This window comes from Rhipicephalus microplus, chromosome 8 (assembly GCF_043290135.1).
Source record: "Rhipicephalus microplus isolate Deutch F79 chromosome 8, USDA_Rmic, whole genome shotgun sequence".
NCBI lineage: Eukaryota > Metazoa > Arthropoda > Arachnida > Ixodida > Ixodidae > Rhipicephalus > Rhipicephalus microplus.
This window is the reverse complement of record NC_134707.1, coordinates 118252451-118273354: the sequence shown is the minus strand read 5'-3', so window position 1 is coordinate 118273354 and position 20904 is coordinate 118252451. Positions and strand designations below refer to the sequence as shown.

General features: G+C 46.1%; 1 protein-coding gene across 4 annotated transcripts in view; it reads left to right on the top strand.

Annotated features, from left to right (window-relative positions):
- The window catches only part of LOC119164588 (uncharacterized), a 116173-nt gene that overhangs the window by 74352 nt on the left and 20917 nt on the right, over window positions 1-20904 (top strand). For all 4 annotated transcript variants that reach the window (XR_012885787.1, XM_075872503.1, XM_075872504.1 and 1 more), the window contains exons 9-10: window positions 6245-6400; window positions 13734-13799. Coding sequence is in view for 3 of the 4 variants with exons in the window: in XM_075872503.1 (XP_075728618.1) it covers window positions 6245-6400; window positions 13734-13799 (222 nt within the window). In the remaining variant the exon portion in view is untranslated. The remainder of the gene's footprint in view (window positions 1-6244; window positions 6401-13733; window positions 13800-20904) is intronic.

Genomic DNA, 20904 nt, shown 5'->3' with positions numbered 1-20904 from the left:
CAAATGACGCACGAAAACAATACACACAAGACAAGAGCAAACTAACAACGTTTACCGCTCGACACGTAGCGCGCTGTTTAAATACACAAAAAAAGCGATGCTCGATACATAATCACAAGTACGAATAAGTGCAAACAAGTTTCCCAGTTATACCTCGCTGTGTATGAAAAGCGCGCTGTTTTCGTGAACGGCGCCTGTGCATAGACCGAAGATACTTTTGTGGGCCCAGCAACTAACCCAATCGTTCCAGTGAAAGCCAAAGACACACGATTCTCCCAACCGAAAGATAAGCGTGCGCCCACAAGCATCAACCCCCCCCCTCCCCCTTCCCATTCCTGCGGGGCAAAGTACGAGTCAGAGATCAGCGCGTGTCGGTGCATTGCGACGAGCTGGGTACCCAGCACGGGCGGCTTTTTTCGCTTTTTTTTTTTCATTCTAGAGTGTTAATATATATAGATATATATAGATATATATAAATAAGTTTACATATACGGTGAATGACGGCGGTGGAGGCGACGGCAAAAAACCAGCCTAGACTGTCAATAACAAAAGGGCCAGATGCTTGGGGTTCCTGTCAAAAGAATCTAGCAGGGAGCAAAGCTTGGACCCGTGCTTTTGTGGCAGCTAGCTGCGCCGTCCCGTCCGTTCACGTGTGTCCCAGTAAGACTTGCACGAGCTATTATGAAGGAAATAAATTCTGCTAGTTGTGTTGAGCCTTTGAGACTCACCTTAGAGGGAAACTCTACCTCCGTGTGTTCGGCCACTCAAAGCCAACTGCAACGCTGATGTTTGCGCTTGCAATTGAGACCCCCCCACCTTCACTCCCTCTTGTTTTTCGCAATGTTCTTCTTTGTTTGTTTGTCTTTGGGTTTTTTTTGGTGCCGAAAAAAAAAAAAATAGGAGCAAAGGATTCTGCACTCCCCCACCGCTGCGGAAATGTCCCGGATTCAGAATCCTTCAACTTGGCAGGTATGTGTCCAAGGGCGGAAGGAGGACTTTTCTTGTTCTAGGCCAAGCAAAGTTGGCCACCGTTCAGCTATACAGAAAGCGCAGGATGGCCTGTGTGGTAAAGTGTCCGATTCCAGGGATGGCAGAATCATGGAAGCAGTATTTTCGGCCTGTGCCGATGAAAGGGGCTGTCCATCAATGCCTGTACAGCTCTTCTATTTTTTCTTTTCGGTCACCCAGCCATTGAGACCTTGCTTTGTGTTGAGGTTGAACCTGTGCTACCCGCACTGAGCACTGAAAGCGTATTTGAGAGCCTGTTCTTTCTTAATGTGTTATTACAAAACAACCATCTAAGCACTGCAGTGGGCTTCTGCAAATGTATATAATCGAGGTTGCTTTGATTTGAATTTGAATTGAAATTGTGAAGTACTTGAAATGAATTAATAAATGTGTACAAGTCCGCATCAAGCCCTCCTTCCCCTTCTTGCAAAGGTTGTTTTACTGCGGTGCAGAAGTGCTGCACCGTGAAGACACCTATCCAGGGGAAATTTGTTCTCTAATGTTAAAGGGGTACTGACACGAAATTTTTCACATATCGTTTTTTTTTTGTGCATCGAATGATAGCCCAAGCCCCTCAGAGCATAGGAAAAGCACCGGTAGGAGTGAGTGCGCCCTGAAAAATTAATTACAGCATGCTTTTAAAAGCTAGTTTCGGTTCCTACAATACCCTGACGTCATGACGTGGTATAAGCAGCACCACGATGCCGGAGTAGTAGTAGTATGTGCACGTGCAAGTTTTCGTGGCGTTTTCTCGTCCATGCATCGCTACTTCAATCGTCTGCTGCACGCCGCACGCGTGGCAATTGTCGCGGCAGGAGGACACAACGTTGGGGTGCCATCACTCTTGAAGGCCAACTGAAATGATATTTGGCACTCTGCAAAAAGTCAATATATATGTAGTTTAGTTAGAGGCTGTGCTTCCTGCCAAATGTCGCCTTCGAAACACAAAGACATACCTTAGAATGCAAACGACGGTGTTTTTGAGAACAAAATTTAAAAAAAAATTATGCCTTTACAGCTGACCAGAAGTGACGTGAACGACAGAAATATTGTCTGCTCCGTGCTCCTCGAGTATGCACATCGCAGACGCACCCCTTAGTGTGTGGTTTTTTTTATGTTAACTTAAAAAAGCTGCGTGAACATGCCTCTTATTGAACACTGGTCCGTGCTTCCCACTGGTGGGTTTGCAATGTCTGACACCCGTATTCAGAAACGCTGCTTGACCTGAACGTGACTTGCCATCGACTTCAATGGAGCATGAACGCGTTTCGAATGCGCTGTCTTCAGGCGGTGCCAAGCATAGGAAACCCTTTGGTGCCAAGGCAGCACAAGTGCACAGATACATGTCAAATGCACTGTATTGAAAGTGGTTTCAATGCAGGAAAGAGCCATTCAGCGGCAGGGAGGATTGCTCACAAGGAGCGACACAGCGACGTTGTGTGGTAATCGTCATATCTGGTTCTGTCCGATTTACCGATGTAGCAGAGTAAACTGCGCTTGGTTTCCACCTCAGCCCCACTTGTCTCAGCACCAGATCGGACTGGAATCGGTGGAACTTGCACCTACTGACCTTCGTTTCACTTTCACAAGACAATTCGCAGGGAGAAATATTGGTGCCATGACAAAAAATTCGAAATCAAACGATTCATTTGCCCTTTGATAATCGTGTATCTTGTATTCGCGTGCACGCACACTATTCCAGACTGCTAGATTGCTTCACAGGTATGCTGGATGACAGTAGGGGATTTTAGCTTGTACATATGCTTCTTTATGCTAACGTCTTACCGGAACGCATGTTTTTTAACGTTTTAGCTCCCCAGACGTAAATGTTAACGTACGTACGCAAACCTGTGCCTTTACATTTTCGCAAACCATAAATGGTGATGCTAACTGACTTTAAACTATCTTTAACTGACACAGAATTGAATCACTGCTGCGGCAAAATCACAAAAGGTTTCTTTATCAAGTACAGTGTTCTCGTATGTGGAAAAGGATGAAGGAATACAAGGTTACAGCCACGATGGTATCGACATCTTGTGATACTTTGTGCAGCCAGTCATGAACACGTTGGCTTACGCGTAATTTTTTGAGCTGAAAAGGATTTAAAAGGTAACTCATTCCTAATAGCGCCGCTGCGCGGTTTTTACGCCGGATGTACAACGCACAATGTTTCAGCAATAACAATTTTGTGATTTCCTAGTTTACTTTGGCCCCATGAGATGGCGCCACCCATGCAGTCGTCAAGGGGCTCACAGGTTCACGATTTTGATGGTATAATAATAATCTGGTGGAAACAATGTAATCGCTATTGGCTCTCACACTTCGACTCATTTTGACTCGACGGCTGGAGTCTCCGCAACGTGGATATTGCGAGTTCCTACGAACGAAGATGGGTTGGCGAGATAGGGCCGCAAACGTAGAGCTTACTCGGCGGGTAGCTTATATTATGTAAAGGTTTATGTTCTGTGAAGACCTGCGTATGCGCAGATTCTATTCAGTATCCGGTAACGCAGTAACGTAAAGAAGTGTACCCACGGGCCGAAGTCCCAAATGACCGCACGGCACAAGCAGACAATCGAGACTGCGACGTGCAAGCTGCCATTTTTAGTGTTTTGGTGCTTCATGTCAGCACAACTTGCCAGACTGCTACTTGAAGTCACCAGGATTAGTACTGTAGCCTGACGTCAAGTTAGTGTCAATGTCGGTAGGTGTGCGGTAAGAAAATTATTGCGCCGGAAAAAAAAATGCAGGGCACATGGATTAAAATGTTATTACAGTGAACTTTATTTAGGCCCAGTATTTGTTGTTCCTCGGGCGTCTTCTGACTCATTTGTAGCATGGCACATTGCAATGCTGAACAGCTGTTTCGAGCGATATATGTAATGGCTGGAGGCTACGAAGTTTCCCAATGCATGCTATTGGCAATCTTGATGGCCTCTCTAAAAGGAATCCTGTTGCTCACGGCACGTCCTATTTTTTTTTTTCTTGCGATCAAGGCAATTGAAGAGCGCATCGTTCACGTGTTCGCTGAACACTGGTGCACCATTATTGAGCTTCCGTTCAAGTTTTGCCTTTCTGTAGTTTAGCTGCAGCAAATTATCGAAATTCTTTTCCCATTCCTGTATCCGCTTCCGGTCGAGCTTGAAATATTAAGGCATCTGGTGGACATCCTTTCCGTTTTCTCGATGCCATTGAATAACCTCGATTCTCTTCGCCACTCTGTAGGACTGCGTAGGCATAGCTGACCTGTCACTGCAAACACAAAGCAACAAATGGCGCAGAGCTTGTGTTGAGCAATCGGGCTGTAGTGCAAAGGAGGATTGGGTTGGATTGGAATCGTGGTAGCAAGCAGGACCACAAAAAAAAAAAAGCAATATTTGTGAAAAGATCTACAGAAACTTCTTGTCAACTGGATGTGGCAGGCCACTATATTCTGGGTGTGTTGTCGCAGAGCAGTGGAGGATTGGGTAGTTTGCTCGGATTCTTACAGTATATTGTGCAGGCTAGTTGGGTCATGACAAATATGCAAATTTTTCTTTAGAATATGATACTTACTATTAATTTAGAGCCTAAAACTTCCTGCTTGCACAAGCATAAAAAACAAATTTTGTTTTAAAACAAACGATTTAATTCTCTTGTGTTCATTGTTTATTCGAGCTGTATGCTTGAGTTGCAAGTTTTAATGTGCTGCAACATTATTTATGCCGTCACACTGCTCTTAATGACTGTTCGTGAGCGTCTCCGAAATGAAAAGGCATTTCAGCATCTGTTGCTGTATTTGTATTCGGAGATACTTTTCCCCTCTGTTTACATAACTTTTGCTGGAATAACCTGTTATGTCAAAGGCAAATGTTGCTCAGTATCTGTATTTTATCCTTCCAGCTCATGTACATCGTAAAAAATTCTTTTGGGGCCAGTTGGTTTGGTTCATTGTAGAGCAAGGAAAAAAGAACGGGAAAACACACCCGCAAAAGAGAAGACGACAAGGACACTCAGGCTAGTTTTTAGTTTTATTGTGTGTGAAAGCACAATAAAGGCTAGTTGCTAGAGTGCTTCTGTCTTTGTGTTCATGGGCCTTTATTTAGTCTGTGTTCACTAGCTGTTCCTTCTAAGTGTGAATTTTCAACTCGCCCAAGAAACAGCACTATATTCTTGGTTTTTGATGATATGATGCCTAGATTGCACAACAGCTGTGCATGCTTCCGTCAATGCCGTATAATTTTAGGTAGCACTGAGCTTCATCAATTTACTAAAGTCGTGGACCAGCCACCGGTCATCCGCGAGCGCCTCGGCTTGTAGGTGGCTACGTCACATACATGTGATCCAAAAGTCCCGAGCCAGTCCGAGCGGCCTCGGGCCATCTGCGCGCTTGATGCTGTCTGCATCTGCTGTGGCGTCTGCTATGCCGTCTGCTCCGTGGCTGCAACACAGGCCTTAACACCGTTCTGATTCCAACCTCAACAGCAGTTAGTGAATGATACCCATTGCCGTTGCAATGCAACTTACTGTATACTTGGGCGCACACGCATCGAACACACGCGTGGGCGCACCACCGCTTTTCTCTTGGCGAGTACTACGTGTGCTTGTTCCACTTTCGGGAATACACACATGCTCGACGTGGCTCAGAACGCCGATGACGAGAACTGGGTACGCAATCAATGTGAAATTCAGAAACATGCGAGAAGCGGACAGAAAAGCGGAAAGTGAGCAAGAGCGCATCGAAAATTTCCCCTATCTAACTTAAGATGGCCGCACAGCCTTGCGCACCACGCAATCGTCTGCCGGCGGCACGAAAGAAATCCTTGGACAGTCTCGAACCATCCACAGGTCAGCAGGCACGCGATAAACGAACGTGCATCCGAGCGGTCCCGCACCAGTGGGCGGAGGTTTTGGTTGGTTCCTGAGAAAAACGAGTGCGGTGTCGACGCCCGGAGCAGCCGAGACGTGTAAGTCGAAAAAGCTTAGCTATAACCAGTGTCTTGGATTCATTTAGTTGTCCAACTAAGAAACAAGCACATCGATGAAACTCTCTGTCTCTTGCTCGACTATTGTTTAGAGACACTGTCTGTGCTTCCATGAATGGAGTGTATTTTGGCCTCCATCATTGAGAAAGACTCTCACTGGCCTTTATAAATTAAGGATGCTCTGGTGTTCTGTTTAACTCCAAAGAGTGTGTTTGTGTTCTGTTGTACGCAACATTCTGCATTTGTTGCAATGCCCCTTTTATTGTTTTCAGGATCGCCATGCCTCGACTCCTAGAAAGAAGATGTCAGCGGCACCTGGCTCGCCTCTGCCAAGCCAGTCTAGCCGCGTCCTTCCATCGCAGGAAGAACAGGCTGGCAGCCAGGAAGCCGTTGCTGCACCTTCATCACCTCGCAGCCCAAATAATCATGTAAGATTGGTGTTCAGGCTTCTTTTTCTCTATAGTTTTTTTTTTTAAGTGAGGCTGTCTGGTGCTAGAATCAAGCAGCACAAGTAGGCAAGATTTAGGGTGGCAACAAATCCGACACAGCCGCTATATTGTGTTATAGCACACAGACACAGACGGTGGCAGATGCCTTGAATAAAAAGGAATAGTAAGAATACTGTTGTGTTAATTCATTATGTTTCTGTAGTCATGACTTGCGTTTTTTGCCATGTTTGCACGTCACCTTAAAGGATCTGTGCTACACTTCTGTAGCCTGGTTTTTTTTTAACACTGTCAATTGGTCGCCTTGGGTCCAGAGAATGTGCGAGCCAGACATTATATTGCCTGGCCTAGCACTTGTGATTAATTGCCGAAATTGACTAGAAATCATTCTCTCTTCTCCCTCCAAATGATGCCATATACCCAAATGACCAATTATGCCCAAATTCACTGGCATTGGCTAATTTAAGCATGCTATGCTGCATAGTTATCGCGGCTGTGACATTAAGCTTGAGTGAATATTTAAACACTAAATATTTGAACGAATAGTAACATATTGGAGATTGAATTCTTGGAAATTTAAAATGTATTCAAAATGAACGAATAGGCATATGTTAGTCCGCATGTAACTTTTGGTAAAGGTGGTTTTGAGGCATTAGAGTGGTGCTCTGCCATGGATACACCTTTCCAGGGAAAATTCGCACTGCAACAAAGCCCCGCTTTAAGGGGAAGTGAACCTATTACCATCAGATTGACTCTTCCTTTTTAGGGGTGAAGCTCCTTAAAGCGGCACCCGTTCGTCCCTCGTAGTAGTCATATTCATAGTAGTGTGTAACCAGTCTTACGTTTTGATCTCCAAGGTGGTGCCAGTGAAAGATTTCCCCTGTGCGTTGTTGAACAATAAAAAATTCGCAGCATGCGCGTTAACTAAAAGCCGAATTATCCTGTCTTTCGTTCCCCATTAGCAGCCATTGGCATGTACATTGAGCACTATCTGACAAGAAAGGGTTGCCACGTTATACTCGCTGAGCGTAACCTCCTTGGTTTTAGAAAGGTTTAGCGAGCGTTGAGCCGTAGTGCCATGAACACAGTGAACTAGTTGTAGTGGAGCATACGCACTAACGCGTATGCGCCTTCCTAAGAGAACGAAAAACCCCGTGCTTTGATTGCGTGAGAACCTGTGCTGCCTTTGCCAGACTTGCCGTACGCCCATTTTCCGTCGCGACCTCGTTGCGACTCCACTGTTCGAATAAACATCATCGCATTTGGTGGAGGCTGCTGAGATCCCTAAGCAGACCTGGAGCTCTGCTCTCGCGAGTTGGCCGAAAGACCACCGTACAACATGACTGACGCAGTTGCCAACCAGCCCGTCCCAGCACAGCCAGCACCATCGGCTGCCCCGTCGACCTGCCCCGGTGCTACCCGTCAGCGGCACTCACCAATCTTCAGCGGCAGTGGTGAGCAAGATGTCGAAGACTGGATCTCCTTGTACGAACGCATAAGTGCCAGCAACAAGTGGGACAACGACTTTAAGCTCGCCTATGTTATCTTTTACTTGGCTGACGTCACTAAGCTATGGTTTACCAACCGCGAAACCACCATCGCCAACTGGTCCACCTTTAAGACCCTCGTGACCAAAGCGTTCGGTCGACCAGAGGTCTGCAAACTCCGCGCTGACCAGCGTGTACGCCACCGAGCCCAGCAGCCTGGCGAGACGTTTATTAGTTATATTGAGGATGTGCTCGATTTCTGCAGGCGTGTTAACCCATCTATGCCTGAAGAAGAGAAAATTCGACAGATTCTCAAGGGCATCGAGGATGGCGCATTCCAGATGTTGCTGGTGGAAAGCCCGACCACGGTGGCAGTCCTCGTAAGCCTGTGCCAGAGCTTCGATGAATTGCGTCAGCGTTCCATCACCTGACAGAGTGTCCTATCATCAGATTCGATCTCGGCCGTCGCACTCGCAAATGGCAACGCTCGCCAAGGAACTCTGTCGAACCAGATTAAAGACTTCATCAGGGAGGAAGTCGCCCGACAGCTCTTTCTGCTGCCATATAGCGACGCGCCCAACACAAGCCTGCCTTCGACACTGCAGCAGGCCATACGCACTGAAATTTGCGATGCCCTCCCTACAGTTCCGGCTCCTTACCCATGCACTTCGGTACCATCTGATCTCTCAACTGCCGGCTATGCGCCACCTGTGCCACCTTCACCTCTCAGCTACGCAGCTGTGGTCGCGCGCGGCCCCCACCGCATCCAGTCACCTGATCGGCTCCACCTCTTTCGGCCTCACCTCGTTTACAGGCCTCCATCTCGCTTTTTCCGTCCACCTAATAAGTGGCGCACCCAAGACAATCGTCCTATCTGCTTCGCATGTGGCATCGCTGGCTACATTGCACGCTTCTGCCGCTGCCGTCGTACACCTGCGCACACATGCTTCGGAACTCCTACCTACGCGCCGCAGCAGACCACCACGTCTGCATATGAACAGAAGCACTCCGACTCGGATCGCCGCCCATCAACTGCTCGTTTCCCATCCCCTCGTTGCCAATCGCCATCGCCTATCCATCGTCGACCACCTCCTGAGGAGGGAAACTAATCAGTGCAGTTCAGGAGGCAAAACTGCAACTTGTGCGCAGTTCTCAAGGCCTCCATTTTCGCCGCAAAATGATGTTGATGTCAATGTAGAGGGAGTCGCCACATTAGCGTTAATTGATACCGGAGTCGCCGTTTCTGTGATGGACGCAAAATTTTGTCGGAAACTGAAGAAAGTGACCACATCTCTCTGTGGCATGGTGCTGTCCACGGCTAGCGCGCAACGCATTCATCCCTCGGCTGTGTGTACAGCACGCATCGTCATCGAAGAGGTTTAGTACGTCAAGCAATTTTTTGTTCTATCATCTTGCTCTCATTGCCTTATCCTGGGTTGGGATTTCTCATCAAGTCATGAAGCTATCATCGATTGTTCCCATGCCGAAGTGTCCCTTGTGCCAACATGTGAATTTCCACCATCCGACCGTTCTCCTCTGCTCTGCAAACTCGTCGTTGACAACGACATCACCTTGCCTCCGGAAGCTTCAGTCTCTATTAGCCTCTCATGTGTGGCGCAACCTGGCGTCACGGTGGTGTTTACGCCATCTCCGGTTTTTACTGAACGCAAGGGCATCGTTCTCCCATTTGCCGTTCTTACAATTGCATCTGGTTTAACCGTAATGCTGGTTACCAACTACTGCAACTACCCAATTGGCTTACTTCGTGGTGAAACGTTGGGATATGTGCAACCTGTCGACCATATCGACGATATTATTCTTCCCGACGAAACGCCATGTCACATTGCCGCAATCACTCATGCGTCTGAGCCATCAAGTTCGTCAGCCTTCGACAATGCTATTGACGCAGACCTTTCCCCCTCGCATTGCCGCCAACTTGTTGCTCTCCTTAACAAGTTTCGCTCTTCTTTTGACTTTCAAGAACCTGCTTTGGGCCGCACCACGACTATCACTCATACAATTGACACCGGCTCACATTCGCCTCTGCGACAGCGTCCTTACCGCGTTTCCGCCAAAGAGCGCCGCGTCATTACGGAGCAAATAGTTGACATGCTTAAACGTGGAGTCATGCAGCCTTCTCAAAGCGCTTAGTCATCACCTGTGGTTCTGGTAAAGAAAAAAGATGGCACTGTTCGATTTTGCGTGGACTATCGCCACTTAAACAAGGTTATGAAGAAAGATGTCTACCTGCTACCATGAATAGACGATGCTCTTGACTGTTTACAAGGTGCCGAGTACTTTACATCCTTGGATCTGTGTTCTGGGTATTGGCAGGTGCCAATGGCTGAATGTGGTCGCGTTAAAAGAGCCTTTGTAACGCCGAATGGCCTATATGAGTTCAAAGTCATGCCATTTGGGCTCTGCAACGCGCCTGCCACATTTGAGCGCATGATCTATACCATCTTGCGTACCCACAAGTGGAAAACTTGCTTGTGTTACCTGGACGATATCGTAGTCTCTTCATCTGATTTCCCGACACATCTTGTTCGTCTCCATGAGATTCTGACGTGTCTAACCTCTGCAGGCCTACAACTTAACACCAAGAAGTGCCACTTCGCAGCATGAAAACTAAGCATCTTGGGATATGTCATCACAAGAGACGGTGTTCTTCCGGATCCCAATAAGCTTCGAGCTGTCGCTCACTTACCGTTGCTCACATCACTAAAAGCCCTATGAAGTTTCGTCGGCCTCTGCTCCTACTTTCGTCGCTTCGTGCGCAACTTCGCGTCCATCATCGCACCTCTGACGAGTCTGCTTTCCAACAGCAAAGGTATATCTGCATGGTCACCTGCATGTGACGGCGCATTTCGTCAGCTGCGCCACCTACTGACCTCACCACCTATTCTTCGTCACTATGACCCCACTGCTGCCACAGAAATTCACACCGATGCAAGTGGCATCGGTCTTGGGGCAGTTTTGGCACAACGGAAAGGCACCCAAGCCGAATACGTAGTCGCCTATGCAAGTCGGGCTCAAGAAGGCTGAATTGAATTACTCTGTGACAGAGAAGGAGTGTTTGGCCATAATCTGGGGGTTGACGAAGTTTCGCCTGTACCTTTACGGCCGTCCTTTCGAGGAGGTCACAGACAATCACGCTCTATGTTGGCTGTCCACCTCGAAGGACCTGTGCGGACGCCTGGAACGTTGGGTACTTCGATTGCAGGAATACGACATTGGTGTCATATATAGTTTCGGTCGCAAGCATGCGGATGCCGATGCACTTTCGGGATCGCCATTAACACCAGATGTGGCTTCTCTGTCACCCCGTTTTACCACCTTGTCACCAATCGACACCACTGACATGCTTTCAGAGCAGCGTAAAGACCATACCTTACATTGTTACTCGACTACCTTACCGATCCGTCTGCTGTCCCTTCCAAGAGAGCGCTACGCTGGCAAGCAGCCCACTTTTCCATGCGAGACAACATTCTGTACCGCTGCAGTTAAATGCCTGGTGGTCGGAAGTGGCTCCTTGCCGCCCCAACTCATATGCGCTTTGACATCTGCATGAATTTCCATGCAGATCGCCAAAGTGCTCACGCAGGTGTCCTGAAAACCTACGAAAGGCTGCGCCAACGATATTACTGGCGAGGAATGTATCGTTTTGTGCAGAAATACGTTCAGTCTTGCACTACTTGCCAAGACACCTCCGCGGCATCTTACTGGCATGTTACAGCTGCTCCCGTGCCCAGCTCGCCCATTCGACCGCGTGGGTATCGACCTCTATGGCCCCTTTCTATGTAGTGGCTCTGGAAACTGGCGGATTATTGTTGGCGTCAATCATCTATCACGCTACGCTGAGACTGCAGCTACACCGACAGCGACTGCCCACGAAGTTGCACTCTTCATTGTGCACAGCTTCATTCTCCGCCATGGGGCTCTACGGGAATTACTCAGTGATAGGGGTCGAGTGTTCCTGTTGGAGGTCATCCAAGCTATTCTTGCTGAATGCAACATCATCCACCGTAAATCTACCGCATACCATCCACAGACGAATGGTCTCAGTGAACGGTTCAACTGCACACTTGGCGACATGCTGAGGATGTACACCTTCTCCGACCACACTAACTGGGACGCTGTATTACCTTTTGTTACCTTCGCTTACAACACCGCGACGCAAGCGACTACCGGTTTTTCACCATTCTTTCTGTTGTACGGCCGCGAACCTTCCCACCCGCTCGACACTATACTCCCGTACTGCCCTGATGCATCTGAGTGCTCCCCGCTTTCGGAAGTCGCCAGATACGCTGAAGACTGCCGTCAGTTGGCTCGGTCTCTGACAAGTGAGGCTCAAGCTCTACAAAAGACCTGACATGACGACGTTCATAACGTAGCTCCTACGGTTCGTACTGGCTCCCTTGTGTGGCTTTGGTTGCCCCCGCACGTTCCTGGCCTTTCTTCTAAGCTTCTGACCCGGTACCATGGTCCATACCGTGTCATTGACGCGACCTCGCCGGTGAATTACATCATTGAGCCCCTAGCACAATTGCCAGATTTGCGCTGTTGAGGACGCGAGACCATGCGCGTCGACCGTCTCAAGCCCTACTACAACCCCCTCATTGTGCGTACTCCCTGAGTCGCCAGGATGGCTACTCTTCACCCCTGGGGTATTGTAGTGGAGCATACGTGTTAGTACTAACGCGTATGCGCCTTCCAAAGAGAACGACAAACCCCGTGCTCTGATTGCGCGAGAATCTGTGCTGCCTTTGCCAGACTTGCCGTACGCCCATTTTCCGTCGCGACCTCGTTGCGACTTCTCTGTTTGAATAAACATCATCACATAGTATATACTATGAACTCGAGGTGGGTAAAAGCGGGATGTAGATATGAAGCGCAAGCCGTAAGAAAGTAAAAGCCGAATTCTCCTGTCTTTCATTTCCCATTAGCAGCCATTGGCATCTACATTGAGCACTATCTAGCAAGAAAGGGTTGCTACGTTATACTCGCTGGGCGTAACCTCCTTGGTTTTAGAAAAGTTTAGCGAATGTTGAGCCGCAGTGCCATCAATACAGTGAACTAGTATATACCATGAACTCGAGGTGGTTAAAGGTGGGAAGTAGACATGAAGCGCAAGCCGTAAGAAAGTGTGCGTGTGCCACCTCTCGTTTAGTCCTTGGAATGTCCGCTGGATGGTGGTGATTCTATATAGGGAATATATGATGAAAAGATGCGAGATAGTGGTACTTGGAGTGTTGAATAGATGGATGAACGGACACACAGACAGATGCATGGACAGATGCACGGACCGATGGACGCATGGACGCACGCACGAACGAATGCAGGGACGGACGCACAAATGGACGTGTGGATGCACGAACAGATCCACGCACTAACGGTCACACAGACCGGACGGATGCTTCGCCCCACTCTCCATCATTCACTCCGGAATATGCTGCGATTTTTTTTAGGCTTATAAGCTTGTTATTCTGTGAAGCTTGTTATCTTGATATCCTTGTTATCCTATGAGAGACACCCTCTGCTACGGTGTCTCTCATAGTGTCACTTCGGTATAATTATTGGTGCGAGATTGGGCTCTCGAGTTATAGATTTAAGAGGCTGTTTTAGTTTGTAATTTCTTGTTCATCTTGAGTTTGTCTATGACTGTCCCTTCTTTTTAATAATAATAATTGATTTATATTGATTGATCGATACCTACACTGTGCAGAGTAGCTGTAACAGCATTCAGTGTTGAACATTGGCTCATCAATCCTGCTTCTACGGCACTTGCCCTGATAATCTTCTAAATGGACTTTTTGCCTTTGTTACAGGAGCCTGAACAAATACAGCCCGAGGTAGACACGGATGCTCCCCTGTTCAAGCCACTCAACGGAAAGGCACGCTGCATTTGTTTATCTGAATCAAACTGGTTTAAATCACACAATTTATTTTACATATGTGCATGTAAATGCCACACTCAAACTTCATTTTAACAAAGTTGCATCCTACACGGAATTAAGTTTATTCTACCAGAAAATTTGTTATAAAGGTGTATTCTTAACACTTGATCTATTAATGAGAGGTAGTAGATAATGAAGCCAAAAGAAGTATAGGAGATGTTATTAGAAGGAGTTATAATGTAAATGCATTGAAAAAAACGCTGGATGAAAAGGTAGCTTGTTATCAGCAGAATCCGGCCTGTGACCTTTGAATAATGTGTCTAATGCTTTATCATTGAGCTACGATGGTGATCATTCCTCCATCTACTTTATAGGGTACATGACTCAGCAAACTGAAATCTATTAAACAGAACTGCTGTTTAAATAGAACTACTGTCTGCAGCGCAGTTGATTTTGTACTTGGGTTGTCAACCCTTGCTCATGTCTCAGTAAATGAAACTGCTGTCAAACGAAACACACTTTTAGATGCATAGCAGCCCTTTGACTAGTTTGTGTAATCCTGTCTCTCTGTACGAGCGTGCCGCTTGCCGCAGGTGTTGGCCCGATGCCAAAAAGGTCACGCAGCTGCTGCGCGTTGACGTCACCCTCTCTCTTACCAGCCGCGACCGTCGCTCGCTACACTCCCAACTCGCCGGTTCATGCGCAATAAACCTGACGCACTCCTAACGTACACGTTGAAGAATGTATAGTAAATTTCAAAACTTCACTTATTTTACAGGTTATCACTTCAATTCTATTGAAAGCGAGGCCAGGATTCCGGCTCACGAGGGGCTAGTTCCTTAAACGTCCACCACGTGCTGCATGAAGTTGAACCCTTCCCCCCGCTCGCTTTTTTCTCCTCCCACCACGACGCTGACGAGTTCCCTACGGAAATGGTTTTGCTCTTAAACCTGTTCTCGCCCGCCCCTCATTGTGGGAACCAAAGAAAAGCGCCCCGCTGCCAGCGCATTCTTACCCCTGCGCCGTGCTCCCCACCGGGTTGCAGAAATTAGGTGCCTTCTCTCGTCTTCTAACCACTACCACCACCGTTTAAACGCCGGCCGGTGTAGAGTACGCGAACATGTTCCGGACCAGCCATGAATGGTTTTTCAGGCTGAGGACTTCTGTCTTTCTTTGGCTCGGTTGAGCTCAAGTCCTTACAGTTTTAATATATAGTCATAGATAATTCATATACGAAGAAGCTACGATCAACCGCATTACATTCTTTAGTTTGTTTCTCGTCGTAGGTAATCTATAGTATTCATAATATCAGGTTCAATACTTAATTTGTGGCTAAGCCATATTCTTTGCCGACCCGAACTTTTTCTAGGGCAGAACAAAGTTTTTTAATCTTCTTTTTTTTAGCTAATAAGCTATTTGAAAGCATGCAAAAAATTAAAGATGTTAGTACAACTATTTTCACAGGAGAACCATGTCCACATACTGGACACTGTTATTCAGTTGTTGAACATATAGGTACACACACTCTGGCATTCTCTTTGAAAAAGCGCTGCTTTTGGCCCTGTTAGATTAATAGCTTTATAAAACACAAGCGAGGTTTGGTTTGACCCAAGAAAAAGTTTCTCATGGTTGGCTGTAGCACATAGCGTTCAGCACCACAAAGTAAACAATACGTAGAAGAGAGCGTGTCTGTTTTGTCTACAATTCAACTTCATCAGACACCGATCCCCCTCATGCTTCATGCTGTTGATAGATTCCCAGCATGTCCCAGTTTAATTTTTCTATGACTGGGCTTGAAGAGTGTCACGTCAAGCCACCTCTTGTTTTCTTTCTTCCTTCTGTATTAAGCACGATGTGCACCAATTGCATCTTGGTGTCGAATGTACTGGACATACTCGATTCTCGCATTGCCAGCAAAGTTTTGATTACAAAGGCTACGTTTTTTTCTACGATGTATCGAAAACACATAACAGAGCGCGTACAATTTAAATGATTTCTATGGTGCAAAGATATCTCCTGAAATACTTTTGTATACTTGACCGCATCGGGCGCACGTGTTTTTGCGTATATCACGCAATTACTTCTGGTGGCCAATGAGTAGGTTGATATATATGTGGGGTTTGACGTCTCAAAGCCACCGTATAATTATGAGAGATGCCGTAGTGGAGGGCTCCAGAAATTTCGAACACCTGGGGTTCTCTAACGTGCACCCAAATCTGAGCACATGGGCCTGCAACATTTCCGCCTCCATCGAAAATGCAGCCGCCGCAGCCGGGATTTGAACCCACGACCTGCGGGGCAGCAGCCGAACACCTTACCCACTAGAACACTGTGGTAGGGCGGCCAATAAATAGGTGGGGCTGAAGGATGAACTACTCTTAAAAACATGTTACTCGACTCTTACAGAAGCTACCAAAGTGGTTTCAGTTCCGACTGTAGCTCTGCTTACTTTTCTGCATCACTTTTTTGTCATGTTTTTGTCAATACTAAGTGTATGTACCACCCTGCTGAAATCACCAAATGATGATTGCAGTAACTGTAAATAAATAGTAATAATAAATAATATGTTCGATACACTAGTCATGGGGTAGGAAAGGAATATGCTTGGCAACCACATGGTAAACGCTCCGAGATCGTACTCTCTAGTTAACCCTTGTGGAAGCTCTTTCACTTTGTTATTTCTTTGTAGCGCTTATTCTTGGCATAAATGTACATAAGAAACTGAGTATAGTTCCATAGAAAAAAACAAAAAAAAAAAACAACAGACACTTAGGACGGACAGCACAGTTACAGTGTAAGCTTGAGCAGCGGCTTTTGTAGACCTTTTTGTAATTTAGTGTTAGCATCTAATTTGCTGGCATCTCATTGCAGGCGTCTTATTTTATAAAGCACCCAGCATAGTTCCGTAAAGTCTCCTTCAAACAATGGCTGCTTCAAGGGACAGCATGCCCCTGATTGTTTTTGCACTACTACCTTACAACATTTAATTAATGAGGTTTGCAACTTCAGATTATGCAGCATCGTGTGTTTTACAAAAGATTTGCTACACCTAGAACTATTGTCTTTATGTTTTTGGCACATTTCAATCAACTTGATATATTAAAAATAGTAATTGATAATTTATTTATGTAACACTTCATCTGGTTAGGTTTCATTGCGACATGTGAAAGTAAATTTCATGGTGTTATTGCGCACATTACAGGTGCTTTTTGCAACAGATAGTCGAATGTGCAAAGATCTCCGCGTTGTTGATATATGTGTCGAAGGCCTGTGCACCAATAAAGCAGCTATCTAATGGGGTCGTTGGCCTACGATGTAAGGGCTAACATGCTCATCTTAAAACCAATTTTAAACCCACACTGTTTATTTACGTGTACATCTCAAGTATGTAGTGCTTCCTCTTGCGCCTGGATATTGTCAGAATTCAGAGCTTGATTTTGCGATTGATGAGTGAATGCACCATAATTATTGCCTATATTATATAGGAAAATAGTTATGATAATCCACCTTTTTACTCAATGGTCTGGCTGATGTATGTGTAAACATGGCAACGGCAAGAACACTAATCATGCTGCTGTAGCCAAGAAAAAAAAAGTGATGCAGAACATTTTGTATCAGTCTCTAAAGCAGTTATCAACTGATAGTATTTTATTAGTTGCTAACGTGAGGTCATTACTGGCAGCGATATGCTTTTATTTTTCCTTCCAGGAAAAAGAAAGCTGATGTTCACGGTTGGTGCCATCGTATAGTGTTACACCTTCAATCCGCACACATCTCAGACAAGAGTCAAGAGTGCAGAATGAAAATCTAGGTGAATTACACGCTTGACACATGTAGCATTTCATTTTCAACAGCTGAATCTTTGAGCTTCATTTCCAGCCTGGCCGACGGCCACTTCGAACTCAGAACACATGCGTCAGGCTAAGTGGAAGCAAAGCATAGCCATATATATTGTTACATGAACGACGAGTCGATAGACTGTCTTTAATATTGTCCCTGTATAATATAGCAAGAAGGGAGAAAGGAAACTGAGGAAGAGGAGGAAATTAGAAAGGTGTTGGTGTAGGCCACCAGCACCGTTGCTTCCACAGTCTTCTCGTGTGCGCCAGTTAAATCTCCTTTTTTTTAGCTCAGCAATAACAATCGTTTATATATTATTGCTATAAAACCCGCATTTTTTCGCACAGTGCTAAAGCGCCCGAAGTGGTCTAGTTTGTAAATGTTATAAAGGGAAGCGACAGTGAAATCATCATTGAACTAGAATAGCATTTTGTTGGTAAACCTGTCTTTTTTTCTTTCTTAAACTGTTCACCGTATAGGTAGGTCTGTTTTATGGAATCAGTCGTTGTCAGCTTTTGAGTTTGAGTCACCAGAGCCCCCTCTAATTTGACTACTCTAATATTAAGACTAGTGTAGTTGCAGAGTAACAGAGCTTTTGCGGAAAGCAATAGAGATATTAAGTGGCTTTTGCCGCACTAAATGCTCATATTAAATTATTCATCACAGATGGCAGGGTTACGTTCTTGGTGCTGAGGTGTACGGGACGAACTACTGGAGCAACAGCTGAGTTTTAGTGCCGGAAAGCAACACTGTAACACAATATTTAGCTACGGCATTTTTTTAATTATGGTAAACGACAGCATAAATCACACCTAACATTTATTTTCAGTTGGCTTACCACTTTTAATACATCTCAGCAACCAGGTTTTACATTTATCAACAGAAATGTTCACTTTTTACACTTTTGTGAAGCCCCATCGAGAGGTAAAGACTGAAAGAAATATTACCCAGCTTTGTGTATTTAGATGGCATTTGTTTTCTTTCCGTTTGTGCCTGCGTTTTTAGTATTATAAGTGGGCGTCACGGCGTGTATTGAGAGAACGACCACTGTACCGTGTAGAGGGAACCGTGAAAGACACACTACGCGACAACCTTCCCTCTCTGGTCACCCCACTGGCAAAACATAATTGAAGCCAGCCAAGCGCATTGTCATGCCATATGTGTCAGGCGCCAGTGAAAAGCTCTCCGCGATTCTCGGAAAATCAGGGTTCGAGGTGGTTCGCAAGCCTGCTTCGATGCTCACCCTCTTGCTTCCACGGCCGAAGGAAAAAGCAACACCAGCGAGTAGTCTGCAAGTTGCCGTGTTCAGAGTGTCCAGCCAGCTATACGTAGGCAAAAGCGAATGTTTCCGTTCAGAAAGCTCGTGGAGCGGCCGACAGGCTTGGACTGGCGTTCCCGACATGAAAGTCAGTCGCTGAGCGCTAACGTGCGTCTTGCCGGGCAGCAACAAACTTTCGCGCCCACTTGTTAAGATTACGCCAACTTAAGAACGACGTCAGGAAGGCAGAAGTACAAAGCGGCACGTTTGCAGAGCCCTTGAGCAGCCCGACCATATGATCGATTTCTACAGCTTTTCTGTTCTAGAAACAGAGAGGAATTTCAGAAGGAGGCCCTTGCGTGAATCCTGGCACATTTACAACACGCCAACAAACTTGAACCACTCTCTAGGAACAATCTCCTCAGTATAGGTTCACGGCTTTGGAAACGTGTTGGAAACGGAAAGCCGCAGCTTTGGCAAAACAAGACACAGATATGTTTTGTGACAAACACAGACAGATCCTGAGGAAGTTACCAAGTCGTTCCTGACACCTCAGGCCCTCTATAAACTTCTCAACTTCCTAAACCTTCTACCGAGCCCAAAAGATTTCAGTCAAAATGCTTACATTAAAGCTTATAGAATTTACACTCCACAATTTGTTTATAGCTTATAGAATTTACATTCCACAATTTGTTTTACGGGAAAACTTGGCGATCCGGAACAACTGAGGTCATGCAACGTGAGCAACATCCTGCATAACTAAGGGCACAGAATGAGTGCGTATCTGTAGGGCAGGCATCCGTAAGTAAAGGTGTGTCCAAGTATTGTGAAAAACAAACAAAAAAAAGTGTTTGCATTTATTCAAGCGGGCTTTCGTATGCCTTTCACACAGGCCGCCCATAAGTTTGCTTGATCAGAACAGTGGTCGCGCATATAAGAGAATACCCTGGATGACGGGCTGCTTCTGAGATCACACGCACATGCACACACACGCACACACACACACACACACACACACACACACACACACACACACACACACACACACACACACACAGACAGACAGACAGACAGACAGACAGACAGAGCCTGTTCAGAATATTTCTAATTCACTCTTCAGAGACTCAAATACGATAACTTCGAAAAGCACTGGTTTGCGTTATTTGGTTACGAACCCACAGTAAAGCTACTTGCGCTTCCCTTCGGAACGTTGTAATTTATTTTAGTGCGGTCCCGGGTTCTTAAAGGAAAAAGCTTAAGTTTTTATAGTTAATTTACCTTTAATGTTTTGCAGAAAAATAAAAACCATTACGAACCGTTAGGGAACTTTTTTTTTCGCTATGGAACGGAAACGGAATGGAACTTTTTGCGGTGGAACAAAACTAAAACCAAACTGGAAAACCCTGCGATAGCATTTGCTTCCCGCACGTTAGCCCCTGTGGAACTAAATTATTCTCAGGTGTATCCCGAAGGACTGGCCATTGTCCATGGAGCCACGCATTTTCATCAGTACATCGCGGGCAGACATGTGACTGTCCTGACTGATTACAGGCCACTCCTGAGTATCCTAGAGCCCCAGAAGCAGATTCCAGAGCTATTTTCGCCTCGTATAATCCGATGGTGCATTAAGATGTCAGCATAAGACTACGACGTGGTGTACTGTCTAACACCGACGCACTGAGCCGCTTACCCCTCAGCGAAACCATTGAGGATACACCTCAAGTTGGCTGCGTGCTCATGTTCAAAGCGCTAAATAAGCCGCCCCCCCCCCCCCCCCCTACTAACGGTTGACGAAGTCACAATGGCCACGCAAGATGACCCAACATTGTTCAAGCTGTACAACGCCCTGATGGAGGACAGAGTTGAAAACTTCAAGAATGAGAACTTCAATGCTTTTAACAAAAAAGAAATGGAGTTCAACTATCATCGTGGTTGTATCAAATTGGGATCACGAGTTGTCATTCATGGGCCACTTCGACAACGAGCAATGGCTCTCATTCATGG